Source organism: Phalacrocorax aristotelis, chromosome 4, assembly GCF_949628215.1.
Source record: "Phalacrocorax aristotelis chromosome 4, bGulAri2.1, whole genome shotgun sequence".
Lineage (NCBI taxonomy): Eukaryota > Metazoa > Chordata > Aves > Suliformes > Phalacrocoracidae > Phalacrocorax > Phalacrocorax aristotelis.
This window is the reverse complement of record NC_134279.1, coordinates 15,096,182-15,119,680: the sequence shown is the minus strand read 5'-3', so window position 1 is coordinate 15,119,680 and position 23,499 is coordinate 15,096,182. Positions and strand designations below refer to the sequence as shown.

The 23,499-nt window shown below is 41.1% G+C and overlaps 1 protein-coding gene across 4 annotated transcripts in view; it reads right to left on the bottom strand.

The window, feature by feature from the left end:
* Window positions 1–10,605: 10,605 nt before the first annotated feature.
* PTPN13 (protein tyrosine phosphatase non-receptor type 13) overlaps window positions 10,606–23,499 on the bottom strand; it is a 134,871-nt gene continuing 121,977 nt past the window's right edge. For 2 of the 4 annotated variants that reach the window (XM_075090352.1, XM_075090349.1), the window contains exons 39-49: window positions 22,876–23,032; window positions 22,371–22,547; window positions 20,976–21,058; window positions 19,666–19,721; window positions 17,436–17,539; window positions 16,146–16,294; window positions 15,464–15,554; window positions 14,407–14,744; window positions 13,642–13,857; window positions 12,460–12,522; window positions 10,606–11,448 (exon numbers count right to left, since the gene is read on the bottom strand). In XM_075090352.1, the coding sequence (XP_074946453.1) occupies window positions 11,368–11,448; window positions 12,460–12,522; window positions 13,642–13,857; window positions 14,407–14,744; window positions 15,464–15,554; window positions 16,146–16,294; window positions 17,436–17,539; window positions 19,666–19,721; window positions 20,976–21,058; window positions 22,371–22,547; window positions 22,876–23,032 (1,515 nt within the window). In that variant the 3' untranslated portion in view covers window positions 10,606–11,367. The remainder of the gene's footprint in view (window positions 11,449–12,459; window positions 12,523–13,641; window positions 13,858–14,406; window positions 14,745–15,463; window positions 15,555–16,145; window positions 16,295–17,435; window positions 17,540–19,665; window positions 19,722–20,975; window positions 21,059–22,370; window positions 22,548–22,875; window positions 23,033–23,499) is intronic. The other 2 variants (XM_075090348.1, XM_075090350.1) reach the window with 1 other exon arrangement.

The following is a 23,499-nucleotide window of genomic DNA, read 5'->3' as shown; positions in this document are numbered from 1 at the left end:
ACCCAGGCCAGTTATTCTAACTATCAAGTCAGAGGTCACTAGTCTTTGAGACATTATTATTCATTGTTAGAGAACTAACTGCTAAAAAAAGAGCCTTGTCGCATACTAAGACTACACTGACCAATGCCAGAACCTAAAGAGAGATTTGACCTCAAGAAACCTGCAATTTATATATTAAGAGGCAATAGAATGACAGCAGACAGACAGCACAGGAAACCAGACTGTATGTCCAGACTGACAGTCCCTATTTTGAACATACCAGTAGCCTGTGTGGCATCACAGTAAGGGTGAATTATGAGACAAACAAGGTGACATGCAATCAGCTGCCAGAGCTCTTTGGGGCCAGCTCCAATAGGCTTGAAAGGTCCAGCTTCAGATGGTCCTGTAGTGGCCATATCCTGGGGGCAGTCTTCCTTCTTTATCCCAGAAAAGGCCACACACGGGAGGACACAAGGAGATGCAAGAAGATATGGTTGCTACAGTTCTGCTGCACTCCTGACCACTCAAGGCCAGGATATTTTTAAACCCACAACTGTTTGACATGAGAAATTTATTTGCTTGACAAGTGTCAAAGTATCTATGTAGAAAGTAAAATCATTCCATGGTGCCTAGCCAATTTCTCTTTTGCTTTACCCTCTAACTCTGTCCAGCTTCCAAAAGACTCCTGCAGGCTTGCTCAGCTCATTGAAGTTGACTTACCCACTTCAAGGAGATTGAGAATTGTTATATGCGAGATGCTCAGTGCACTCGGCTCCAATTTCAGTGAGCTTGGCCTGAATGTTCACACTGTTAAGAGATGGAACCAAAATCAGGCTCCTTTACTGATGCTTTGCATTTCACCTCTGTCAAGACTTCAAGGCAAGAACAGTAACTTCAAGCGTTGACTGCTCTTCATGAATAATCTGCTCCTTGCAAAGACAACTACAGCATGCACAGCTGAAGGCAGAGCTGCAGCTGTGATGACAGACAGGTGCACTACTGGTGCAATGGGAAAGCAGAACCACAGAACTCCTTTGTATACTTTCTGAACTCCTTTGCATACCTTCTTTAACTAAATCTATATACTAAGGCAGGTTATTAACTATACATTCAGACACAATTTTGCCATTTGCAAAATATCCTTCCACTTTTGGAAAAAGCAGTGGCTGGAGCAAAGGTTTACCTCAGGACTCTATGGGATTTACCCATTATTGAAGGCACAAACAACGTTCTAGGAGTTAGAACAGAGAGTTGTAGCAAAAGGAGACAAGAAAAGAAATAGGACAAAGAGAAATGGGAATGTCTTCTGGCCACATGACTAACATCTGCATTTGGGATCGCCATATTCGTCAGAGACACGGAATACATTTAGAAGCACGCACTCAGAGTCTGCCAGTTCTCTGTGATGCTGAGATGATATATGATCATGTCACAATGCACCTGCACAACATACTGGGATACTCTGCTGCTGTGAGAAGTGATCCCAGCAAGTCACATTTCTGACAGACTAAGTAATCTGTGTGGCGTTTGCACAGATGCTGTACCTGTTACCATGGGTGTACCAAAGGTGAAGTACCAAAAGGTACTTAACTTTCCAGTGCCAGCACTCCAGCAGATTTTCTTTAACCAGTTCTCAGTTTGCCATGTGGCAGAGAGATGATATCCAAAGCATATTTGCTGCCTACAGTACTACTGCATAGACAATTCAAGTTTGGGAGTCTCATATAATTCTTTTATGCATGGTTTGTCAGGTGTACAAGAAATTAACATACATGTGATGTGAAAAATGAAGAGAAACTACTGGACTTAAGCTCTTCAAAAGGGGAACAGGCAGCATTGCCTGTCTTAGGATGATGAAAAGAGCAGTGAAACTCAGATTGACAGTCACCCTAAAGCAACCCTGGCACAGCTGGACTCCATGCACGTTTTGCCAAGGTACAAAATTGGCTCTGAAAGGCACTTGAGTTTATTTGAACAAAATACATTACAAAAAGTAAAATCAGTAATAAGAGTGGTCTGAGGTAACATGGAAACTTTTTCAATGATCTTAATGCTAAAACGAGAAAACTCAGAGATGGTTTTCGTGCTTAGCCTTCAAAGGGCTACCAGTGATGGCCTACACAAATTAGCTAGAATTTCTGTCCCAACTTTCCCCAGGGATTTAACAGTCCCATTAATTATGACTGACAATATCAAAAACATTACTGATGTTGGAGATGTGAGAGGTAACACAACAGACTTACACAGCAACTTCTTTAGGAAGGAAAGGCTGAAAAATTGACATGCTACCATATTTTCCACAGCAAAGCATTCACCTGTACTTTTATGAAGAACAATACAAATGGTTTATAGTATGTGGAAGAGAACCTGCAATAGAAAAATGTGGTGCTGAACATGTACTGCCCCCCAAAGAAATAAAAAACGCATCTATATATATATAAAAATATATATGATTTACAGGAATTCTAAGTACATATGAAGAGACATCTGTAGGACAAGCCAAGTGGTTTTTTAATGGGATATCATAGTGTGTCTGGTCTTGAGAACAGTATGAAATACCCAATCCAGCTTTAAAGAGAGCTGAGAAGCCAGATTAGTCCATACAAGGCTCCTTATTACCGAATACCAGACTGCTTCTGTGACTAAGTTAATTTGCTCAGAGATAATGCTTTGTTTGGGAATCTGGCTATTATACTGAAGTAGCAGACAGAGCCCTACCAGAGAAAAAAAATTGTTTATGAGAGGTCATCACAGTACAACAAGGAAGATAAACTCCATTTCTGGGGACTCACTTGAGGAAGTTAACAAATATATCTGCCCCCAGCCCAGTGATTCAGTCTTCAGATCACATTCTCTTAGTCAGCAAAATCTTTCCAGCACTTCATTAAAACAAACCAATCACCCCTTCCCTAACATCTCATTAAGAAACAAAGCTCCCCACAGAGTCCACTTGGCTGGCTGACACAAATCAGCAGAAATAAAGCACAACAGGTGGTGTTCAAATTCAGGTCTCAATACCAGCTGCAGAAGGTGTTTTTCTGTCTTTTTTTTTTTTCTTTTTTTTCTTTTTTTCACACAAAGCAGCATGGTTCCTTACCCCCACCCCCAGACTTTAAGGCGAGTCACCCCTCACCATGGAAAACAGCAATGCCATCACAGCATGCAGCTGTTTTTCTACTTACAAAGAAAGCTGGCTGAAGGTAGTGAGCACTGTTCTGCTCCTGGAAGAGACAACACTTCCCCCCAGATAAAATAGTCTGTTTCCAGGACTCAGCCCCACCACCTGCCTCTCACAAGCCCAACCAGGATTTCTAAGCCACCTACCTGCCATGCTGCTGTTGATGACCAGGTGCCAGGCCCTCTTTGAGCTCAGCACTACTTCTGCTGTGGGATTCTTAAAGAGGACCCGAACATGCTTCTAGGAGATCATCCATGAATCAAAAAGTGCATTTCTTTCTACAGACCTTTATATCTGACAGCATCTTTGACTTACCTTGAGACACATGCAGACCTTTATTCATTGTTTCTGGTTTTATTTGCTTTCTTTTGCCTTGTACCAAGTTTGATTTTGAAACAGGGGAGTGCATTGATTCACTATTTCAACTTCTAGACAAAAAGACAGACTAAATTCAGCAATGGAGATGTATTGTACACAGCTATGCATCAAGCATTTCTCTGTTTCACTGCTATTCTTTTTTTTTTCCTTTTACTGCATTTCTTCTCCCCTTCAATCAACAGGTACATACACTTTTTTCACACTTTTTATGTGAAAATAACTGCTGGATTACATCAGACACACTTGTATCACACATAAAATGATGCAATACACCACAGAAGCCCCACGGAACTCTCTGTGCCTTTAATATTCAGAGCCCTTGCTATGCTGTCCTCTCAACTCTGCTTAAATGATGAGTAACATTTCCCTGAGTTTACCCTTCAGTTGGCCAAGATCAATGGCACTAGGAATGCAGCACAGAACAGATTCTCCACTTCAGCCATGCTAACAGACACAAACCAGTTATGTTTGCCCCTAGCTTTGTTCTGACTTGACTATCAGTGGATGTCATAAATTCAAACTTGCATCCTGACAATGCCTCACATTCTTGAATGTTAGCAAAGTGCCTTCCACTCCATGAACAGAATTTGGCTCTCAGCTCACAGGTTTCTGTATCCCTGGGTACTGCAGAAAAGAGATCATATACATCAGGAGTACTAAAAGTGGGTTCACTTATGTGAAAAATACTGAAAAGACATAAACTAGGAAGTTGCTAGCATACACAAGGGGCCAAGCTGTGTTGGTTTCCCTGTGGAAGAGGAGGTGTTTTTTTTAACTTGGAGGAAATGAGAAGCACTTCATAAGCATTTATCACCTGCAAGTCAGCTGGTTTTGAACCTTCAAAGCTTAGATAAAAATTTTCTTCTACACTGTTAATCATATGCACTGCTTATCCTGGCCCAGCTATTATCTTGAGCCTTAAGAGATTTGCAAGACTACATATTACACTGGCTTCTGTCACACACGCACAGCCACTACAGAACACCTTCACCACAATGTAGTTCACAGAAAAAGTCCAGCTCCCAAGATTTCTCCCATGTCACCTTTTGTTGTCTTCCTAAGTCCCACCTCATCATACAGACAGAAGACTTTCTGCAGCTGCAGAATCACCTAAAGACCCAAAAGAATAGGCCTCTATTTGGACTTGCACCATCAGAGGATGATATACAAGTACTGTAACAGAAACTGGCCCACATCAGTTATGAGCCTGCTTCCACTTACTTAAAGGAGATATTCAAATCTTTTCCTACCACCCTGTAGGACCCTCCTGCAAAACACTGGACATGCAATAAAGGAAAACATTCCCTACATACAACAAACTCTTCAATCATTCTTAAGTACTTATTTTCCCCAGATAGCTAGTTTCAGAAGGATGTAAGTTGTGAAAGAAAAGGCTGCTTAGAAGCATTCAAGGGGCAACAGTAATGAGCCCTCAAAATAGTCTCTAAGTTGCTCGACTGGAATTCTTCCCTTGTAGGCTGTTGCCCTCTCTTGCATAGGTAAAGACCAGCAAGAAAAACTAAGGTATCAGAAGCTACTAATGGCACAGGACTGCTTATGCAGCAAAGTGTATATGCTTCTGTCAGCTAACACTGGTTGGAAAAAAAAAATGGATCCTTTATCTCTTGGGTTAACACACACGACAGTTCTTTAATTAGAACCACAATGGGCTGTATATAAATTTTTTTCCTGGTCTGGAACAATTCCTGCTGAAAATCGGATACCTATAAAAAGGAAAATCCCTTTCAACTGGAGTACATCCTGGCTCCTCACTCAGCAAGGCATCGCAGTTCTGAATAAAAAACAGACAAAAAAGAAAAAAAAAGACACAAAGCCAGCCACTCAAGATCCCCCCCATTAAAATTATATAGTCAGCATACTATGAAAGCACACAGTATTTTTTCCATTCTAAGAACTAGCTCTCAGTCATTGCTCTTCTCATTTCTTCAAAGGGGGCATAAAGATTTTAGGGAGACTAATCCTGTGGAGAAAAAGATGAGTGTTGGTGAGTATTTCCAACCAGGCTCCCCAGAGAAACCAAGCTTAAGCAATCACACTGCGTAAGCATGTTCGTTATCTTGTAATAAGTTTTGAGCTCTGGGGTCTATTTCAACCAAACCGACCATGTCAGGTGTCACAGATGGCAAGTTCCACCTGCTTAGTAGAAAACAGTCATCCTCCCACTGTCCTCAACAACTATTAGACTAGGGGGCACCCCATCTTCCTCAAGGTTGAGACAAAAACCCAAAGAAATTCAGACCACTTTTCAAAAGAGGCCAATGCCACCTTACACCATAGAAGCATGACTTCTTAGAAATATCTGAATGCTGCCCATAGGGGCTCATCTGTTTTTTTATATCAAGGTAATCAGGAATTTGGCCAAAAAAACTTAAGTGTAGGAACTCTGTATTATTCCTGCATGGCTTTGTTTTCAGCTACAAACTGATGGTACTGGGAGGATGTTTTCAGATGGAAAGAGCTGGATCAAACAGACTGAAGGCAGATGTAGAAGAGCCATATTTATCCTTTTTTCTTCAGACAAGGATGTTTTGCTCCACAAGACCTCCAGTTTCTTAAAAAGACTTAAAATAGTTAATAAGTGAGTAGAGGTAACTAGGTTTCCCAGCTAGACTTCTGGGGTTTGGGTCCAATACAATACCTAAACATTAGCAGGGTGAATCACAGAATAGTAGGGGTTGGAAGGGACCTCTGGAGATCATCTTGTCCAACCCCCCTGCTTGAGCAGGCATACCTAGAGCAGGGGGCACAGGGATGCATCCAGGCAGGTTTTGAATGTCTCCAGGGAAGGAGACTTCACAATCTCCCTGGGCAGCCTGTTCCACTGCTCTGTCACCCTCACAGGAAAGAAGCTTTTTCTCATATTGAGGTGGAACTTCCTGTGTTCCAACTTGTCCCCATTGCCCCTTGGCCTGTCATTGGGAACCACTCTAAAGAGTCTGGCTCCTGACACCCACCTTTTAGATATTTGTAAGTATTGGTAAGATCCCCCCTCAGGCTTTTCTTCTCCAGGCTGAACAAACGCAGGTGTCTCAGACTTTCCTCATAAGGGAGATGCTCCAGTCCCCTGATCATCTTGGTAGCTCTCCACTGCACTCACTCCAGTAGTTCCCTCTCTTGAACTGGGGAGACCAGAATTGGACACAGTACTCCAAATGTGGTCTCACTAGGGCAGAGTAGAGGGGGAGGATAACCTCTCTGGACCTGCTGGTCAAGCATGCTCCTCCCATTGGTGAATCCATGTTGACTACTTCTGATAACCTTTTCCTCTACATGCCTGGAGATGACCTCCACAATGAACTGGTCCATCATCTTTCCAGGGATGGAGGTGAGGCTGACAGGCCTGTAGTTTCCCAGGTCCTCCTTCTTGCCCTTTTTGAAGACTGGAGTGACATTTCCTTTCCTCCAGTCCTTGGGCACCTCTCCTGTCCTCCACGACTTCTCAAAGTTGATTGTGAGTGGCTTGGTGACAGCATCCACCAGCTCCCTCAGCGGTCACGGATGCACCCCATCAGGGCCCATGGATTTGTGAGGATCCAGTTTGCCTAAATGATCTCTAACCCAATCGTCCTCAGCCAAGGAAAAGTCCTCCTTCCTCCAGATTGTCTCTCTCACCTCTGGGGGCTGGGATGCCTGAAGGCCAGCCTTAGCAGTAAAGACTGCAGCAAAAAGGCATTCAGTAGCTCTGCCTTCCCTGTATCACCAGATCACCCACCTTGTTCAGCAGGAGGCCCACAGTTTCCCCAGTCTTTCTTTTACTACTGATGTATTTGAAGCAGCCCTTGTTATCCTTGACATCCCTTGCCAGATTTAGTTCCAAGTGGGCCTTGGTCTTCCTCATTGCACCTCTGCATACCCTGACGTTCTTATATTCCTCCCAAGTGGCAAGTCACTTTTTCCACATACTGTGAACCTCCTTCTTCCATTTGAGTTTTTCTAGAGACCCTTTGCTCATCCATGTGCATCTCCTGGCTCCTTTGCTTGACTTCTTCCTCACAGGAATGCACCGATCTTGAGCTGGAAGAAGTGGTCCTTGAATACGGACCAGTTCTCTTGGACCCCCCTGCCTTCTAGAGCCCTAACCCATGGCTCTAGAATGTCCAAGCAGGTCTTTGAAGAGGCCAGTTAGCTGTCCTGAAGTACAGGGTTGTAATCCTACTTGTCCAGCTTCTACAACACAGCATCCTGAACTCCACCATCTCATGGTCACTGCAGCCAAGGCTACTCCCAACCCTCACATCCTCAATTAGACCTTCTTTGTTTGTTAGAAGCACATCTTGCCTCGTTGGTTCCTCCACCACCCACGTCAGAAAGTTATCCTCAACGCTCTGCAGGAACCTCCTGGTTCCTGTGCGTGCCTCGCCGTGTTGCTTTTCCAACAAATATCAGGGTCGTTGAAGTCCCCCATGAGAACCGGGGCCTGCAGTTGAGGCTACTTCCAACTGACTGTAGGAGGCCTGGTCAACTTCCTCTTCCTGATCAGGTGGCCTGTAGTAAATTCCCACAACAGTTTCACCTATATTTGTCTGCCCCTTGATCTTTACCCATAAGCTCTTGACTTGTCTTCCCTCCATGCCTAGGCAGAGCACGATACAGTCCAGTTGCTCCCTCACATAAAGACCAACTCCCCCACCTTGCCAGCCTGCTTTTTCTAAAAAGTTCATAGCCATCCATGACAGCATTCCAGTCATGCGAGCTGTCCCACCATGTCTCTGTAACTGCAATGAGATTGTGGCCCTGTGACTGCACAGGTCTCTAGTTCCTCCTGTTTATTCCCATGCTGTGTGTGTTGGTGTACAGGCATTTCAGAGAGGAAACAGAACACACCTGTCTCCCTGGAGGGATGCACAATGATTCACTATGGCCATACACACCCTTGAGGTGGTTGGTTTTCCGATTGTCATCTTGTGAGGCAGCTAAGGCACCTCTGGTTGGCCTGGCTTATTTCTCCATTGGATGTGATGGCATGAGCATTGCCACTTTGGGCCTTGCTTCCCGAGTCCTTCAGTTTAAAGCCTGCCTCACCAATTTGGCCAAGCTGTTGCCAAAGATTTCCTTGCCGCTTCTAGACAGGTGGGTTCCATCCCTCCCTGACAAGCTATGGTTGCTGGGGAAAGTCTCATTATCATAAAAGGGAAAACCCTCATGACAGCACAAGCCACGTAGCCAAGAGTTCATTTGCATTATTCGTCTGTTACTGGCCGCCCATTTTTCTCCAACTGGTAAAACAGAGGAGATGACGACTTGGGCACTTGCTCCCCCAGGGCTTTGTAGTCTTCCTTGGTTTGGTCCATTCGTACCCACATGGAAGAACAACAGCGGATAGTAATCTCTGCTTTTGACAAGCTGTGGCACCCTCTCAGCAATGTCTCAGATCTTAGCTCCCAAAGGGAGCAAACCTCTTGTGACTCCCTGTCAGGATGGCAGATGGGCCCCTCAGTGCCTTTTAACAGAGTCACCCACTACAAGCACGTATTCTGCTTTTTATGATATCCACTCTGTGGATAATAACAGGTCTATTTATTCACTAAATATGTGCTCACCTTCCAAGGGTAATAATCTGAGAAACTGAAAGGACTGCTGGGGGCGTGTGTGTTGTGTGTGCGTTTGTGTGTTTCCTTTTTCTGAGGATGGGGAGGTTAGGCCAAGTTAATCATCCTCTGCTTTTCTATGTGCCTGTCATTAAAAGGAATTGGGTATAACATACAATAGATCTTTGTATTTGTGAGGACAAGAGCTAATCCTGGAGTCTTGTACTGATTTGTGTTTCCCATAAGCTGTAATCTGATGCAAAGTATTCACATCACACCAGAATGGGCTTCATGTACCATACTGTACAAAAATCAGTTCCGGTTTCTACATTGTTTGGCATGTATCTGAAAACATTTAAAGGAAGAATTCAACTGCCTTAACCAGACTGTCTAGTTACCACATTTGTTTTTAAAAACGAGACATACCCAAATCCTCTGAACTCACTATTTATGTTAAAATAGCAACAGTAGTATATCAACTAGCTGTGTTTACTTACTTTGCCTGTTGACAACTGTAGTCCTGAAGATGATCTGTCTTCACTCTAAAGTAAAGCTCCTTCAAATAGGTGTACTGTCAACATGGCTAGTCAATTTGCCTCTGCCTCTATCTACACAGAATTAATTTTCTTTCCTCAGACTACACTGCTCTGAAAAAGGCACCATTTTCAACTGTGCTGGTATGCTGGAGGGAATAATAATCATAGTATTACTGTGACAAGTAAAAAAGGTTCTCCCCCTTTTTTAAGTCATGCTATTACTAGCTAGAATACATTTAAACAAGCAAGACAGTGACTGTTTCAGTTTTGGGGCACCAGACCACTGTGGGCTACTATTTTGAGGAGTGAAAACCTTGGATAATCACAGGCCTCTGAGCTTATTTCTACCACTGCAATGCAGAATGCTATCAAATTAGTACTCTCATACCTTTTCTGACAGTACAAGTCACAAGCTTCAGTTCTGGTAAAGACTGCTGGGAGAGGAATACTGCTTAAACCCTCGAATGGTCCCCTGTGTGGGCTGATGGCAGTTATTCATCATCCACAGTTCCCATACAGCATAAAATTAAGATTTCCTTTCAGAACAGTTTTGACTCTTTACAATATAACTAAAATGCTGAGTTACTTAGAACCTGATATCCTGTCTCCCACCTCAAACCTGGTTGCTGTAAGCAGAGTAGATTACATTGTTGTCAGATCACTGCCATAGCATCCAAGTGCAAACACACCCCAAAAAATGTGATACAGGTCTCAATGCCCAGGTATGCTGAAAAACAAGGAGGGAAGGAAAATATCCTCTTCCTTTCACCACAGTGGCAACTCTCCATAACAGAACCCACAGTTCTGCAAGTTTTTTCAAATGGGTACTGAAGAACAGAAGGACAATGAAAATTTAAAATGTGCACAGCTCTTTTTTTGTGAATTTCTTGAGTAGTGCAGCAATCACAATGAATGATGCCATGTAAGGCCAAGAAAAAATCAGTCATCACAAGGACACAAAAATACCCAGACCCACTGATCAGTATACGTTAGGTGTATTTTTTATTTACAGAGTAGAGATGCCTAATCAGTTATAAGGTTAGACATCTGATAATTCAGCTTTTTTTTTTGTAAAAGTATATAAATATATACATGAAACTATGAAGTAAACATTACTAACTGTGATACTTACAGTAAACATTCACTACTATCCTTATCCTAACAGGCATCTCTCAAAGCTTAAATGCTGATTTCAAGATACCCTCTATAAAATAGCTGTAACTGTATTAAAAGGGCAAAAATTCTGTGCCATAACAAACTTTTAAAAGAGGCTAGTAAAATGTCTTTGTTATAAAGTTTTCCAGGAGAAAAATACTGCTTAATCCCTCCCACTCTGCCATCCCATAAGAAACAAATACCCCATAACAGTTGCAGAACCGCAGGAAGTATTATGAGATTATTTTTTTCTTATTCTTCACTTTTTTAAAAAATTAAAATATTTTTATTTCAGTACTTTATCATATATTAAGGAAGCTGCAGAAAATGCAGCTTTATTAAATATTATTTACTGTTATACAAAAATCTCACATGTGTCCATGGGGCTGAAGACATTAGTGGTATTGTATGAGCTATCCCTTTTGCTTTTAACTATATACCTTATTTGGAATGATGGAGAGACTTTATAGAAAAGACATCTGACAGCAACTGAAGAAAGGGACTGGAAAACTATTGGCAGAACAAAGAAAATATGTGAGAGCCTCTAAAACTCCTTGCTTCCTTATTTTAAAAGCACTTCTGTTTCAGTATTTTATTTGCCTCTCTGTTGTTCTTCATGTTGGAGATGATTCAGGACATACAGGACAACTTGATAGCAGAAAATGTACTGATCCTGCAAGGGAAAGAAAAATCACATAACATGTGAAAAATGCTTGCACCACTTAAGCAATTCACTCTCACCTGCATCTCACAATGTGCAGCACTTCATTTCAACACTATTTCTACAGTTAAATAAAAAAACCCCACAAAACAAAAACCTACAGTCAAGAAATACACAACTGGAACTTACAACAAATACAGTCGCTCCCTTGGCACTAAAGATATATTCTTATGTGGGACGTTTATCCTCCTTTTACACAAAAACCATCTCAAGCAGAGTAAGTACTTCACATAAGTCGAAGACAGCAAGTGAATTTCAAGGTCTTGCATCTATGCCAACTAATAGAGAACTCAGATGACAGTGCAACTTCTTATCTTGATCTCAGTGACACAGGTGTGGGGGCTAATACATGTTTTGGGGTGTGACGTGGGGCTGATAGTTTTGTGGTCTGGTTCTAGGTTTTTTGATGGCTTTTTTTTTTTAAACTATGATTTGACATTTTCTTCACATTCAAAGAAAAAGCGCAGATTTTAACAAGACCTTGTGATGTCCGCCTCTAAGGTAAAGTTAATTACCTCTAGATCTAGATTATTGCTAAAACATTAATTTACTTTCTGGTTGAATATCTCCTCAAAGGAGATTAAGACATCTCTGGTAGTATCAGTGATTCATAGCAGCTAGAGTTAGGTCTTCTCTACAGTTTATAATGCCATTTTTAGCCAAAAAAGCTCAGCTGGTTTCCTCTATAACACATGCTTTTGAAGATGGAAACCCCCAACTTTTTGTTTTCTTTTAAAAACACAGATAAAAACAGCACAGCATGTTAAAAATTGTATGCATTTATAATTGTTAAATATGTACTGCTACTCACTGGTATGCATCTGATTTATTTCTCATGACTCAAACGCTGCATTAGAGGGCACAAAGACAATCATTGTGTCCATCATAGAAAGTTTCCTGGCACATCACAGTTAAAATTCCAGTGTCTTTCCTTTGGCATATACCTAGGGAAGCCACACTCACCTCTGTCTGAACCATCCCATGTCTCTGCAGACGCATTGTGCGCACCAGGTCTGAGATGTCAAACTACCAAAACAAACAGCAAGTTAAATGTTAAAAAAAGACGTATGCGCATATAAAGGAAACATCCCCAGCATCAAACCAAGGAATCCAACTAGGTACATTAAACATTTAGTACTGAAACAAAGAACAATTCACTATAGCCTATGCATGTTTGGTAGAGAACCAGCATGTGCTGTCTATGGGCGATATGGATATGGCCCTCCTACATCAGACATCCTCCTCTTGTTTTCTTTCTCTGTGCACAGGCTCTCTCTTCCTTACTCTTACTGGGAGCTAAGCATGCAGAAAACAGAGCTCCTTCGTCCAAGCTAACAAAAAGCTTTTTACTTCTCCAGGTCTATAACATTTAGTGGGTGCTTACAAACCCTGCTGAGCTAAGCATAACATAGCTTACCTTCTCTACAAATTCACAGAAAGAATTGCTACACCAGGCCACTGAAGGACACAAGCATAAGGAAGCTAGCACCCTCTTGCAGATCACCCTAGAAAGCATATCCCTGGTTGTGCTGGAAGAGTTCATTTACATATCCCCACCTCCAGCTGAGATGCCTGTACACCGAGTTTTTGAATCAGTTGCCTAAACAGATACACTGGTTGGCTTCTAGCTGCCCTCCAACAGTTCATGGATCTCTGACCGACCAAGTGCCACAATTCTCAGCCTTAATACTATTTAACATGATAGTTCACTGAATACATCCCGCCAGGTAAGGCAGGCGTTTCAACTTTTCCTTCAATTGCCCAAGTCATCATGGCAACACACTGTTGTTCACAAGCCATATGCCAGAAGTCTGCTATTGCAGGAGACGTCCTTGCAACGTCCCCTAGAATGTCTCAGGTGGCACCTAACAACGTTGGATTGCTGAGGTGTCAAACAAACAGGACACTTAAGATTCCCTGACCTAACCCAAGAACCAGCAGATGTTAGAGCTCTTCCCTGGGGCCTCATCAGCAGAGAAACTTTTCACAGGTACTGCTGTTCATACCCTGATTTGTTACATTAAGACAAGGCCAGCATGCTACTCTCAACAGCATGGCATATTCTTTAAACAATTTAATAGATCCAAAGGAACCCATTTCCTGCAAGTCAAAAGCTGAGCTTAGCCCATCCTCTTGGGTACTCACATCAAGGTCTCTGCCGATTAACCCTAGAACAACATCTATACAAATAAGGGTCCCCGATCGTCCAATGCCTGCACTGCAGTGAGTTATGATAGGTCCCGATTTGTGGACATGCCGCATGTAGGAGATAAAAGTAAGCAGGTCATCTGGTTGAGAAGGGGTGTCATGGTCAGGCCAGGCAATAAAGTTCAGATGGGAAATGTGCCGTACTTCACCTGTCTGAGGTTTAAAAACAATAGCAAAATGTAACACAAGGGAAGAATAAAAAGACAAAAGGTAAGTTCCCAAAGGGAACAGTTTCGGAAGAGGGGGATTTGCCCAATGAAAGTGCTCTGTAATTCAGTAAAACAAGAGAAACAACGAGCTACACTGAAAATAACTAGCAAGTAATTGGACAGTATAAGGTTCACTGTGCAGACTGAGTTAATCACACATAGGAGTGAACCAGCCAGTGAATTTCATATCCCTATATATGTTTCTGTGGCCAAAGGCACCTAGGGAGCTAAAATTTACAGCCTCATTAGCATAATGAAATAATCTGCTGGCCCAACTCCCTTCTTTTATAAAGGTCACAAGACCTTTACAGACCTTTAAAGAGTAGCACAAGCTGCAACAAGGAAGAGTTGCCTAGTAACGACCACGGGGCAAAGAGAAGCCCCAGTTTACCTCTTGATGTAGACATTGTGATTGAAAGCAAGCAAGCCAGAAACAGGAGAAAAATGCCAATACCCAAAAAAATTCTCAGCATGCAGGATTAGATTCACTTACCTGAATCTCTTCTAGCTCCAGCACTCTAATGATAAAGCCCTTCAGCTGCTGGAACCTTACAAGAGCAAGCCGTAGCCTATCATTTATCATGGTGGTTTTATTGAGTACGTCTGGCCAGTAACGCTGGCATTTTATCTTTTCTCCTTCAACCTCCTGAGTCATCATGGCAATCACAGTACAGTTTTGCTCCCAAACCATTTGCCAGAAATCTGCTACAGTAGTAGGGAGAGGTCCTTGACATGCAATGTAAACGAACTCTTCATTCCCCACTGGCATGCGAATGAAGCTGGCATTGATGTATCCACCTTCAATCCCAAGAGGTACTCTAGTGGTATCATCTGCAATCCCCACACAACAAAAATACCTCAGTGTTATGCACACACATAATTAGACCGTCACACAATAGAGGTGCTGAGCCTTACACACTCACATAGTACTTATCTCCACAGGTGCTTCCAGATCTTATTTAGAAAACAAAAAATTCACTACAATACTTGCTTTAGGATACTAATCAGTACTTCTCTCTGAATAAAGAAAAATATAGGAGGGGAGAAATCTACATCAGGCAGGATATATGATTTGAACTGTAGCACCTCTGAAACTGAGGTTGCATATTTCTCTCTCAGAACCAACCTGCGTCAGTTCTCACTTCTCCACACATCTCCCACCTAACAAACAGAATTTTGTTGCAGGAAATTTACTGACAATACGATACATGTCTGTTTTTCCAATTTTACACGGGTAAAACTGAAAAAAATCTTGTCTGGTTCCACATGTATATCTTATTTAAGACACAGGATCTGCTGAAACAACTGAAAAATCTGTGAACATCTACCCCTACCTACTACAGTAGTTTATCGTTCACCGATTTTAAACTGCTTTGGCTTTATAAATGCTTGTTTTAAATGTGTAGAGAATGAGTGGCAGATTTTTTTCCCCCTACTCAGTAACAGAATGAGTATTGGGCATCAAACCATCCCACTTCTGATCCAATTAATCTGACCATCCAGGTGATGACAAAATATCAACAGTGAACTTCAGATTAGTTAGGACTTACAAGGAAGTATGTTTTTATATCTGTTCTTTTTCCTGTTCTCCTTTGCTTGTCCAATCAAACACTGATCCAAAGGTTTTAATTCCTGAAGGTTCTGTGAAGAAGCAATTACACGTGCATTAGAAAGTGCTGAATGGTAACAAGTGCTAAGAGCAGTTATGTAACCAAGTCTTTAACAGACAGAATCGTTACCAAAAAATCCTAATGCTGATATGCAGAACAATTCAGTCACAGGAAGGAGTCAAATTTCACATAGCTAAGGAATGAAACACAATAAAAACCCCATTATCCACGAAATATTTTATCTCACTCTCCCAAAAAAGAGGTTACGTAAACATCATGGTTGCCTTAAATCTTTGGAAAAGCTGTTTTCACTTTCTGAAGCTAGATTTTGCAGCCTTTATTTACCTTGTCTATCCCTGTTTATGTCATATTCACGTGGTAATCTACCAGAAGTAAGAATGATGTAAACACACTTTTGACCTGAATTCCCAGTTCAAACTAATCTTATCTCTCAGCAGCTAGTGGGGGGAAGGGAGAGAAGTCTTTGGTAAAAGAAATCTCTTCATCCCTTTAGAGCTGCAAATTAGGGCTGTGGTATTTAAGGCATTGATGAACCAGCCATTCTATTTATAACAGTTTCATACTAGAAAAAAAGCACTTCAAAGGATAAATAGTTACTCACTTCAATCTCTTTAGAAGGGACTCCCTGTTCCAGCAATCCTCTCAACACCCTGATCACGGACTTCAGTTTGGCTCCTGAGTACTTGCCTCCAGGGACCACATTCACAGTAGGGAGTGCAGAGATCTCTTCGTTTGTCACTAAAGGGAAATCTAGCACAAGAACAAGACTGATATAAGAATAAATAAATAAATACATAGCTAAAACTAGGGAAATATAAACTGTAGTGCAATGTTGGATTTCCTTGTTGCTGTTCACTGTTGTACTACTTGTTTTCTCTAGAATGCCTTCGTATACCAGAGAAGATACAGAGATGTCCTCTCAGTTTGACAGGCAAAACCAAATTAACAAAACCAGTATGATGCAAAATCAGCTTTGATGAATCCAGGAACCAAAGGGAGTATTCTCCTGAACTTCCAATAAACAAACTGAAACAAACTTCAAATGCATTTTAAACATAAGTTCTTGACACAGTAACCTACAAAATTGAAGAATGCACACAGGGATGAATTCAGAAGTCTCCACTTAAACATCACAGCCTATGACTGTTTATAGCACTTATAATCAATGTGTCTTTCAAGTGCTAATCGTAAGATGTGTTAAATACATCTTTTTTTTTTTCCAATAAAGCTTTCTGTCTATCAGGCCTTCAGTGTTTCTCTGAAGCACAAAATTAATAAATCAAGAGTCTCCCTGGTATCGCAATTAAAGTGTCCTAAATCTATGGACTTAGTCTAAAGGTTTACACAGATTATCCTTTTTTCTTTTAATGAATGCAGACAAAAGGCTGCTGTATATGAATTTCAGGAACCGACATTTCTAATGCTATCTCAAAAAGTAAAGACTAGGTTCTGCCCAACAGATCAAACTGAGTAGTGTTCAACTCTGCCACAGTGAGCAGCAGTGGAAGAATGAGAGTCAAGATAAAGAAAAAATACTGCCCAATTTGGGAATGGAGTAGCCAGTATGTGAAGCACATAATATATTGATCTGATTACAAACACCTATACTGTTACAGCTTTTGTCTGACAGATACTATGGAAGAAAGCGTCTCAGCTGGTTTCAACTCTACTACAATTACAGGTGCAACGTTGCCAATACTTGTTCCTGTTAACTCTCACACATTTATTACACAAAGCTTTAAAGATCTTTTCCAGTGGTTTGCTGAGCTATTAGATTTCCCATTATACCTGTCATTACACCCTCAAAATATAACTGGGACATTTTAAAATTAACTTCTGACATTTTATTTAATGGGATCCTCAGTTTTCCACTGACTATTTAAGTTCTTGCCTTTATTTACATGTTCCTGGCTGACTGATTCAATTGGCAGTTCATCACTTCCCCATGTGATTTCATCATCATCTGCTTGGCTCAAGGGAGGTTGTGGAGGAGATCTGTAAGAAGACAAGGTACGGAAGTAAGAAAGAACACCAAGAAATAACCAACACATTTGCCATCTATTTAAAAAATAGCCAGAAAGTAATTTATAGCTACAAGTATTTCTGGAGTGGATCCATACCAGTAATATAAAAAAACCACAGATTTTTAGTTTTTTTAAATCCTTAGCAGGGATTTGAAAAAGTTACCAGTGGAAAAGTGCCAGGAAGACATGAATCTGGTAACAGCTATCACTGCAATTACTTTTCAAAGGCTAAGCAGTCAAATAACATCCAATAGCAGATTTGTACCATTCACATAATTCACTACCTATACACTAGAATATCTATTTTCAATTGAAAGTTTTTTAGCTTTGTTAAAGACGGTGTTAAAAATATTAAGTATTTTAGGACATAATGTTGCTGCTTATGCCAAGTCTCAACCCAGAACTTCCCAGACATTTAATCCAAACATAAATATAGACCTTGACTGAAGCATCACTTAGACTAAGGACTAAAATTATTTCACAAAGATATATGATCTTGGGAATTTCCAAAATTCAAGGTAGATCAAAGGGACAGCTAGTAACTTGGCCAGCCATAGTCCTAGCTTTCCATGAAAAAAAACCAAAATAAAGCCCCAAACACCCAAATGGGAGCAAGATGGACCAGTGGAACTATAGAGTTTAGTTTTTGTGCTCTAAAACCTGAAGAAGCAACATTAATGGTGCCTGTAAAGATTCAAACCGAAGACAGCATTGATTGAATGCTTTCTTCACATTCAAGTACCAAATAATTAGTACAATGCAAATTAAGTTATTTGTAGCTTTTTGAACACAACCCAGTTACTTGTTATAACCACATATCAAAGGAATAAATAAAACTAGGGCATAGTAAACCACATAAAGCTGACCAAATTCAGGCAAATTATAACCTTACACGTAATAGGAATAGACAGAGAGCAATTCAACAAGACATTGCAGAGATATTTTATTGGGTTTGTTTTAGTTTGGGGGTGTGTGTTTGTTTGAACTCAGAGGGTCGTGATCAACAGAGCAGAGTCTGGATGAAGGCCTGTCACTAGTGGTGTTTCCCCAGGGGTCTGTGCTGGGTCCAGTCCTGTTCAACATATTCATCAATGAACTGGATGATGGGATAGAGTGTAACCTTAGCAAGCTGACTGATGATACCAAGCTGGGAGGAGTGGCTGATACACCAGAAGGCTCTGCTGCCATCCAGAGAGACCTGGACAGGCTGGAGAGCAGGGTGGAGGGGAACCTGATGAAATTCAACAGGAACAAGTGCAAGGTCCTGCACCTGGGGAGGAACAACCCCATGCACCAGTACAGGCTGGGGGCTGAACTACTGGAAAGCGGCTCTGCTGAGAAGGAACTGGGAATGCTAGGGGACAACAAGCTGACAATGAGCCAGCAAGTGCCCTTGTGGCCAAGGAGGCCAACAGTATCCTGGGATGCATTAAAAGGAGAGTGGCCAGCAGATAAAGAGAGGTTATCCTCCCCCTCTACTCTGCCTTAGTGAGACCACATTTGGACTATTGTGTCCAGTTTTGGGCCCCCCAGTTTAAGAAGAATGTGGAACTCCTTCAGCAAGTCCAGCAGAGAGCTACCAAGGTGATGAGGGAACTGGAGCATCTCCCCTATGAGGAAAGGCTGAGAAACCTGGGTTTGTTCAGCCTGGAGAAGTCTGAAGGGGGATTTCATCAATACCTATAAATATCTAAAGGGTGGGTGTCAGGATGATGGGACTAGGGTCTTTTCAATGGTGCCCAACGACAGGACAAGGGGCAATGGGGACAAGTTGGAACACAGGAAGTTCCACCTCAATATGAGAAAAAGCTTCTTTCCTGTGAGGGTGACAGAGCAGTGGCACAGGCTGCCCAGAGAGGCTGTGGAGTCTCCTTCCCTGGAGACATTCAAAACCCGCCTGGATGCGTCCCTATGCCCCCTGCTCTAGGTGTGCCTGCTCAAGCAGGGGGGTTGGACAAGATGATCTCCAGAGGTCCCTTCCAACACCTACCATTCTGTGATACTGTTTGTGTTTTTTCTCTCGTTACAGCATCTCCCTTTTCAGAGTTTCAAACTTCATGGGTTTGCTTTCAAGCAACACTAGAAAAAAAATCTTACCTTTCTGGAATAGCTTTTACTTCACAATAGTCTTCACAACCATTTACATGTGTTGGCTAGTGGAGGAAATATTTCAAAACACATTAAAGGACATATTTATAAATTTTAAACAATAATAATTACATGGACTATTTCTGAAGTATACTAAGTTCAAAGCAGTACATAATGACAGACTTTCCTCCTTTACATATTTCTAACTCAAAATAACAGAGGATGAGAACACTAAGCACTTGGAAAGAGGCTCTACTATAACAAGGCAAAAAAGCTATCTTAAAATCATTCCTGACTCACAGCAGCAGTAGAGCCATCTAAGTTTTTTCCAGTTGTCTTTTTTTTTTTTTTGTTTCTAATACTTAAAAGTAAGTTTGACAGCGAAAACCTCTGCCTGCTGCCAAGCCACCATTCCTATATAGTACAGAACAGGGCTTTACCTCTAAATGACAGGTACTTCTATGTATGCCTTCCTCAACAGAAGATGAAGGCTCAGCAGTGAAGAAGGCATTTCGATTCTCCTTTCAAGAAAAACTCTACAAAACCATTTATACTTATTAGGCCAGCTTACAAGTTTCCACTGCCATACTCAAGAGAATTTTACTCATGGATCTCCTAGAGCACACTGACACAGAGCCAGATTCCTGATTTGACCCTCAGCTCTACTAATTGGACAGAAATCTGCAACAGCCAGGATGTGCTGGATAGATGGAGTTCTGCTGATTTGAAATATGAGACAAAACCTGGGCATCTAGTGACTGATGTAAAACAGGACATGCAATAATGTAGGGTAAACCACATATGGAAGTTATTCAAGTTAATGAACATATCCTAGCAAAAAGGAGGAGGAAAAAGAAATACCAAATTTACATTTTGGACAGTTAAAGTCTACACAGCATTCATTGTGACTGCTTCCTTTCTTTGAGCAGGAATCAAGGAAATCTTTCAGATTTCTTTAGATTATCCTTTAGATTCTTCTTTAGATTAATCTTTAGATTAGCCTGAAATAACATTAACAAGGTAGTTTATTATTGCCCTTTTTGAAAAAAAAGCTGTTGGGCTTTATATGAGAAACAGTGTAAAATAACTCCATGGTTTGTTCTCCTGTATAGTTAATTTATGATTGAAAAAATCATACACTATTTAAAAATATATGTTTGTACACCATTTACAGCTACTACTGACAAGGATAATTTCATTTAAAAGACATATAAAGTTATTTCTACAAGTTCTATGCCAATAGGAAAATAATAAATTGAAAGAGTGTCTAGGAAAGCAAAATCAGCAGACAAATGTCTGCCAACCTCTTGCCATCCCACCTCTGAAAAATCTTCAGGCAAAGATGACCCATCACAGTCTGTGTCTTCAGATTTATCTTCTGTCAGCTTTCCATTCATCTCTACTGGAACAGGAAAAATCAGGAGATGCAGCATAAGCACACCAAAAGATGCCCAGGAGTCACCTTCTCACTTATATGAATCCTGTTACACCTGTCTGGCACTGCACAGGGAATGCAGGTGCCAGTATAACCAAGAAACGTCCCTTAAGTCCCTTTGCTACCAGTGTGTTGGAAAAGAGGTCTTATAGCATAGAATAATCAGACTTTAGGCTTTCTTTTTTTAACTGGAACAGTTGTCATTACACGTGAGGCTGTTTGCATAGCTAACAGAATATCTGTGCCACAGTATAATGGATGGACAGGCTAGTGTTAGCAAGTTATCAGATTCCCATGTCAATGCCGCTCCTGCAATTCAGTAACATTTAGACCAGCAGTGAGTCTAAACCAGGATTCTACTTGATCTTTGTATTAACAAAACCTAATTAACATGAGCCAGATAAAATCTGACTTGCATCTCTCTGCTACAGTAGTTCTCTGCTACTGTAACAATTCGTCTTCAGTTGCAAAGGCCAGATCCTAGCTACAAGAAATAGGAAGTAGTGGAGTTCCAATGATACTCGGCCAAGGTCCTGGCACAGCCAGAACATCAGTGTTCCCTGATTTCCAATATAATGACATCAATGACAATAACCCAATGGACTTGAAAAGCAGCAAAAAAGCTGAAAGAATTATAATTTTGGAAGGTATAACTTGAGTTCTAGAAGGAACCTCTACAGGAGTAGCAAGCATCTTGCTTAAACTTTTGGAGCATACATACATAGTGTGACACGACAAAGGAACTACAAACCCTACTCCATGCTCAATTTCAGTTAATAACAACTGGATCTGAAGACATGGAATGAAGAAAGAGAAAGATGTACAGATAGAAGCAGGTACTGAAAAAAATAGTTTTTCTAAAAGAGACAAAGCAGGTTGGCAAATTGCTTGGTTTTGAGAGACCTCAACACATTTCCAAGTTGTGCAATCTGCAATCAGTGAAATGTTGAAACACTTCAGCATCTCAACATGACTGCAGCTGCAGAATCAGGTAAACAACATGAATGCCAATCAAGAGGCAATTCCAGAATGTGATTAATTTTCCTAGATCACTTAAAGTAAAATCCAGATATATCAAACCAGAACTTGACTCATTAGATTGCATCTGAGGTTTACTGGAATCAGCAACCATTTGCCTGTGTTCTACTTGGGAAACTTGCAGTTCACACATCAATTCAGTGTCAACTCTTCCTCTTGCCAAATCAACTGCTTAATTGGCACCTTGTTCCAAGAAGCGTTCTGCTATTAATGATATGCTTCTTGTAATCACTCATGTTACCTGGCAGGTGATCTTCTGATGCGGCCTTCTTGAGATGTGGAAGACACTGAGCCTCTGAAGTTGCATTATTACGATTTAAGAGGTTCTGGGCTTCCTCATCTACAACATCCAACAGATACTGGACAACTTCATTGTGATCATCCTCATCATAATAGTCATCATCTGGAACCTCTGTTTCTAAAGAGAAATAGTATAAAATGACAAGTTTTTCCAATATAGGATGGTCTGGGGGAAAACACTTAGAGGGGCACACTCCATGGCCTTATTTCTAGCTGTTATCATGGCTTCCATTTATTTCTCTCCAACACAGAATCCAATTTCCATTAAGCTACTTCCAGCACCAACTAATTTCTCTAAAGCAGAACACACAACTTGTAGATGATCTTCTAAAACTGACTGCCAGCCTAACATTGACTTACTTCAGCGTATTCAACCATGCCTTGATTCTCTTGCAGTTGTACACTAGAGACTGAATAATGCTGCCCCCCATCTTACCTCCTCTTACCTGATTTGTCACTGAGTTTACAAAAATCTGACATCTGATTGGTAAAGCCAAGGTAAGGTGCATCTCCAGGTCCTGAGAGATTTATTAGTCCTTTTGTGTGATGGATATTGTTTTCTGTATTTTCCTGAGAAGGTCCTAGGATGCCATTGCCGTTTATCTAATAAAGAGAAGAACATTGCAAATTAACTCTTGAAGCGTCTGGCAGTTTATTGAAGCAGCAAGCTACCACTGAGAAGTTCACTGCTCTACTCAGCAACAAATAAAAAACCTTATTCATACCATATTCTCATCTGAGATAGCCGGCTAACGGATGGGCAGCTGTTAGGTGTTAGGAATTTCACATGAAAGGAGCAAATAAAAAAATTTTAAAACAACGAAGGAAAAAACCCACATGGTGATGAAGAAGCAATTGCTACAAATAACACATGTTAGTACTTAACATTATAACCTCTATAAAACATGCAGGCTTCAGTACTTTCGGTCCCACAACACACCATTTCTCAGGAAAAACAAACGGGAAGAAAAGAAAGAAAACCAGCTACTAAATGCAATATGCAAGCATCTGCAGAAACTGTGAACAGAATGGAGGTTTTTGCATCATAACCTTGCATCCTTCTTGTAAGA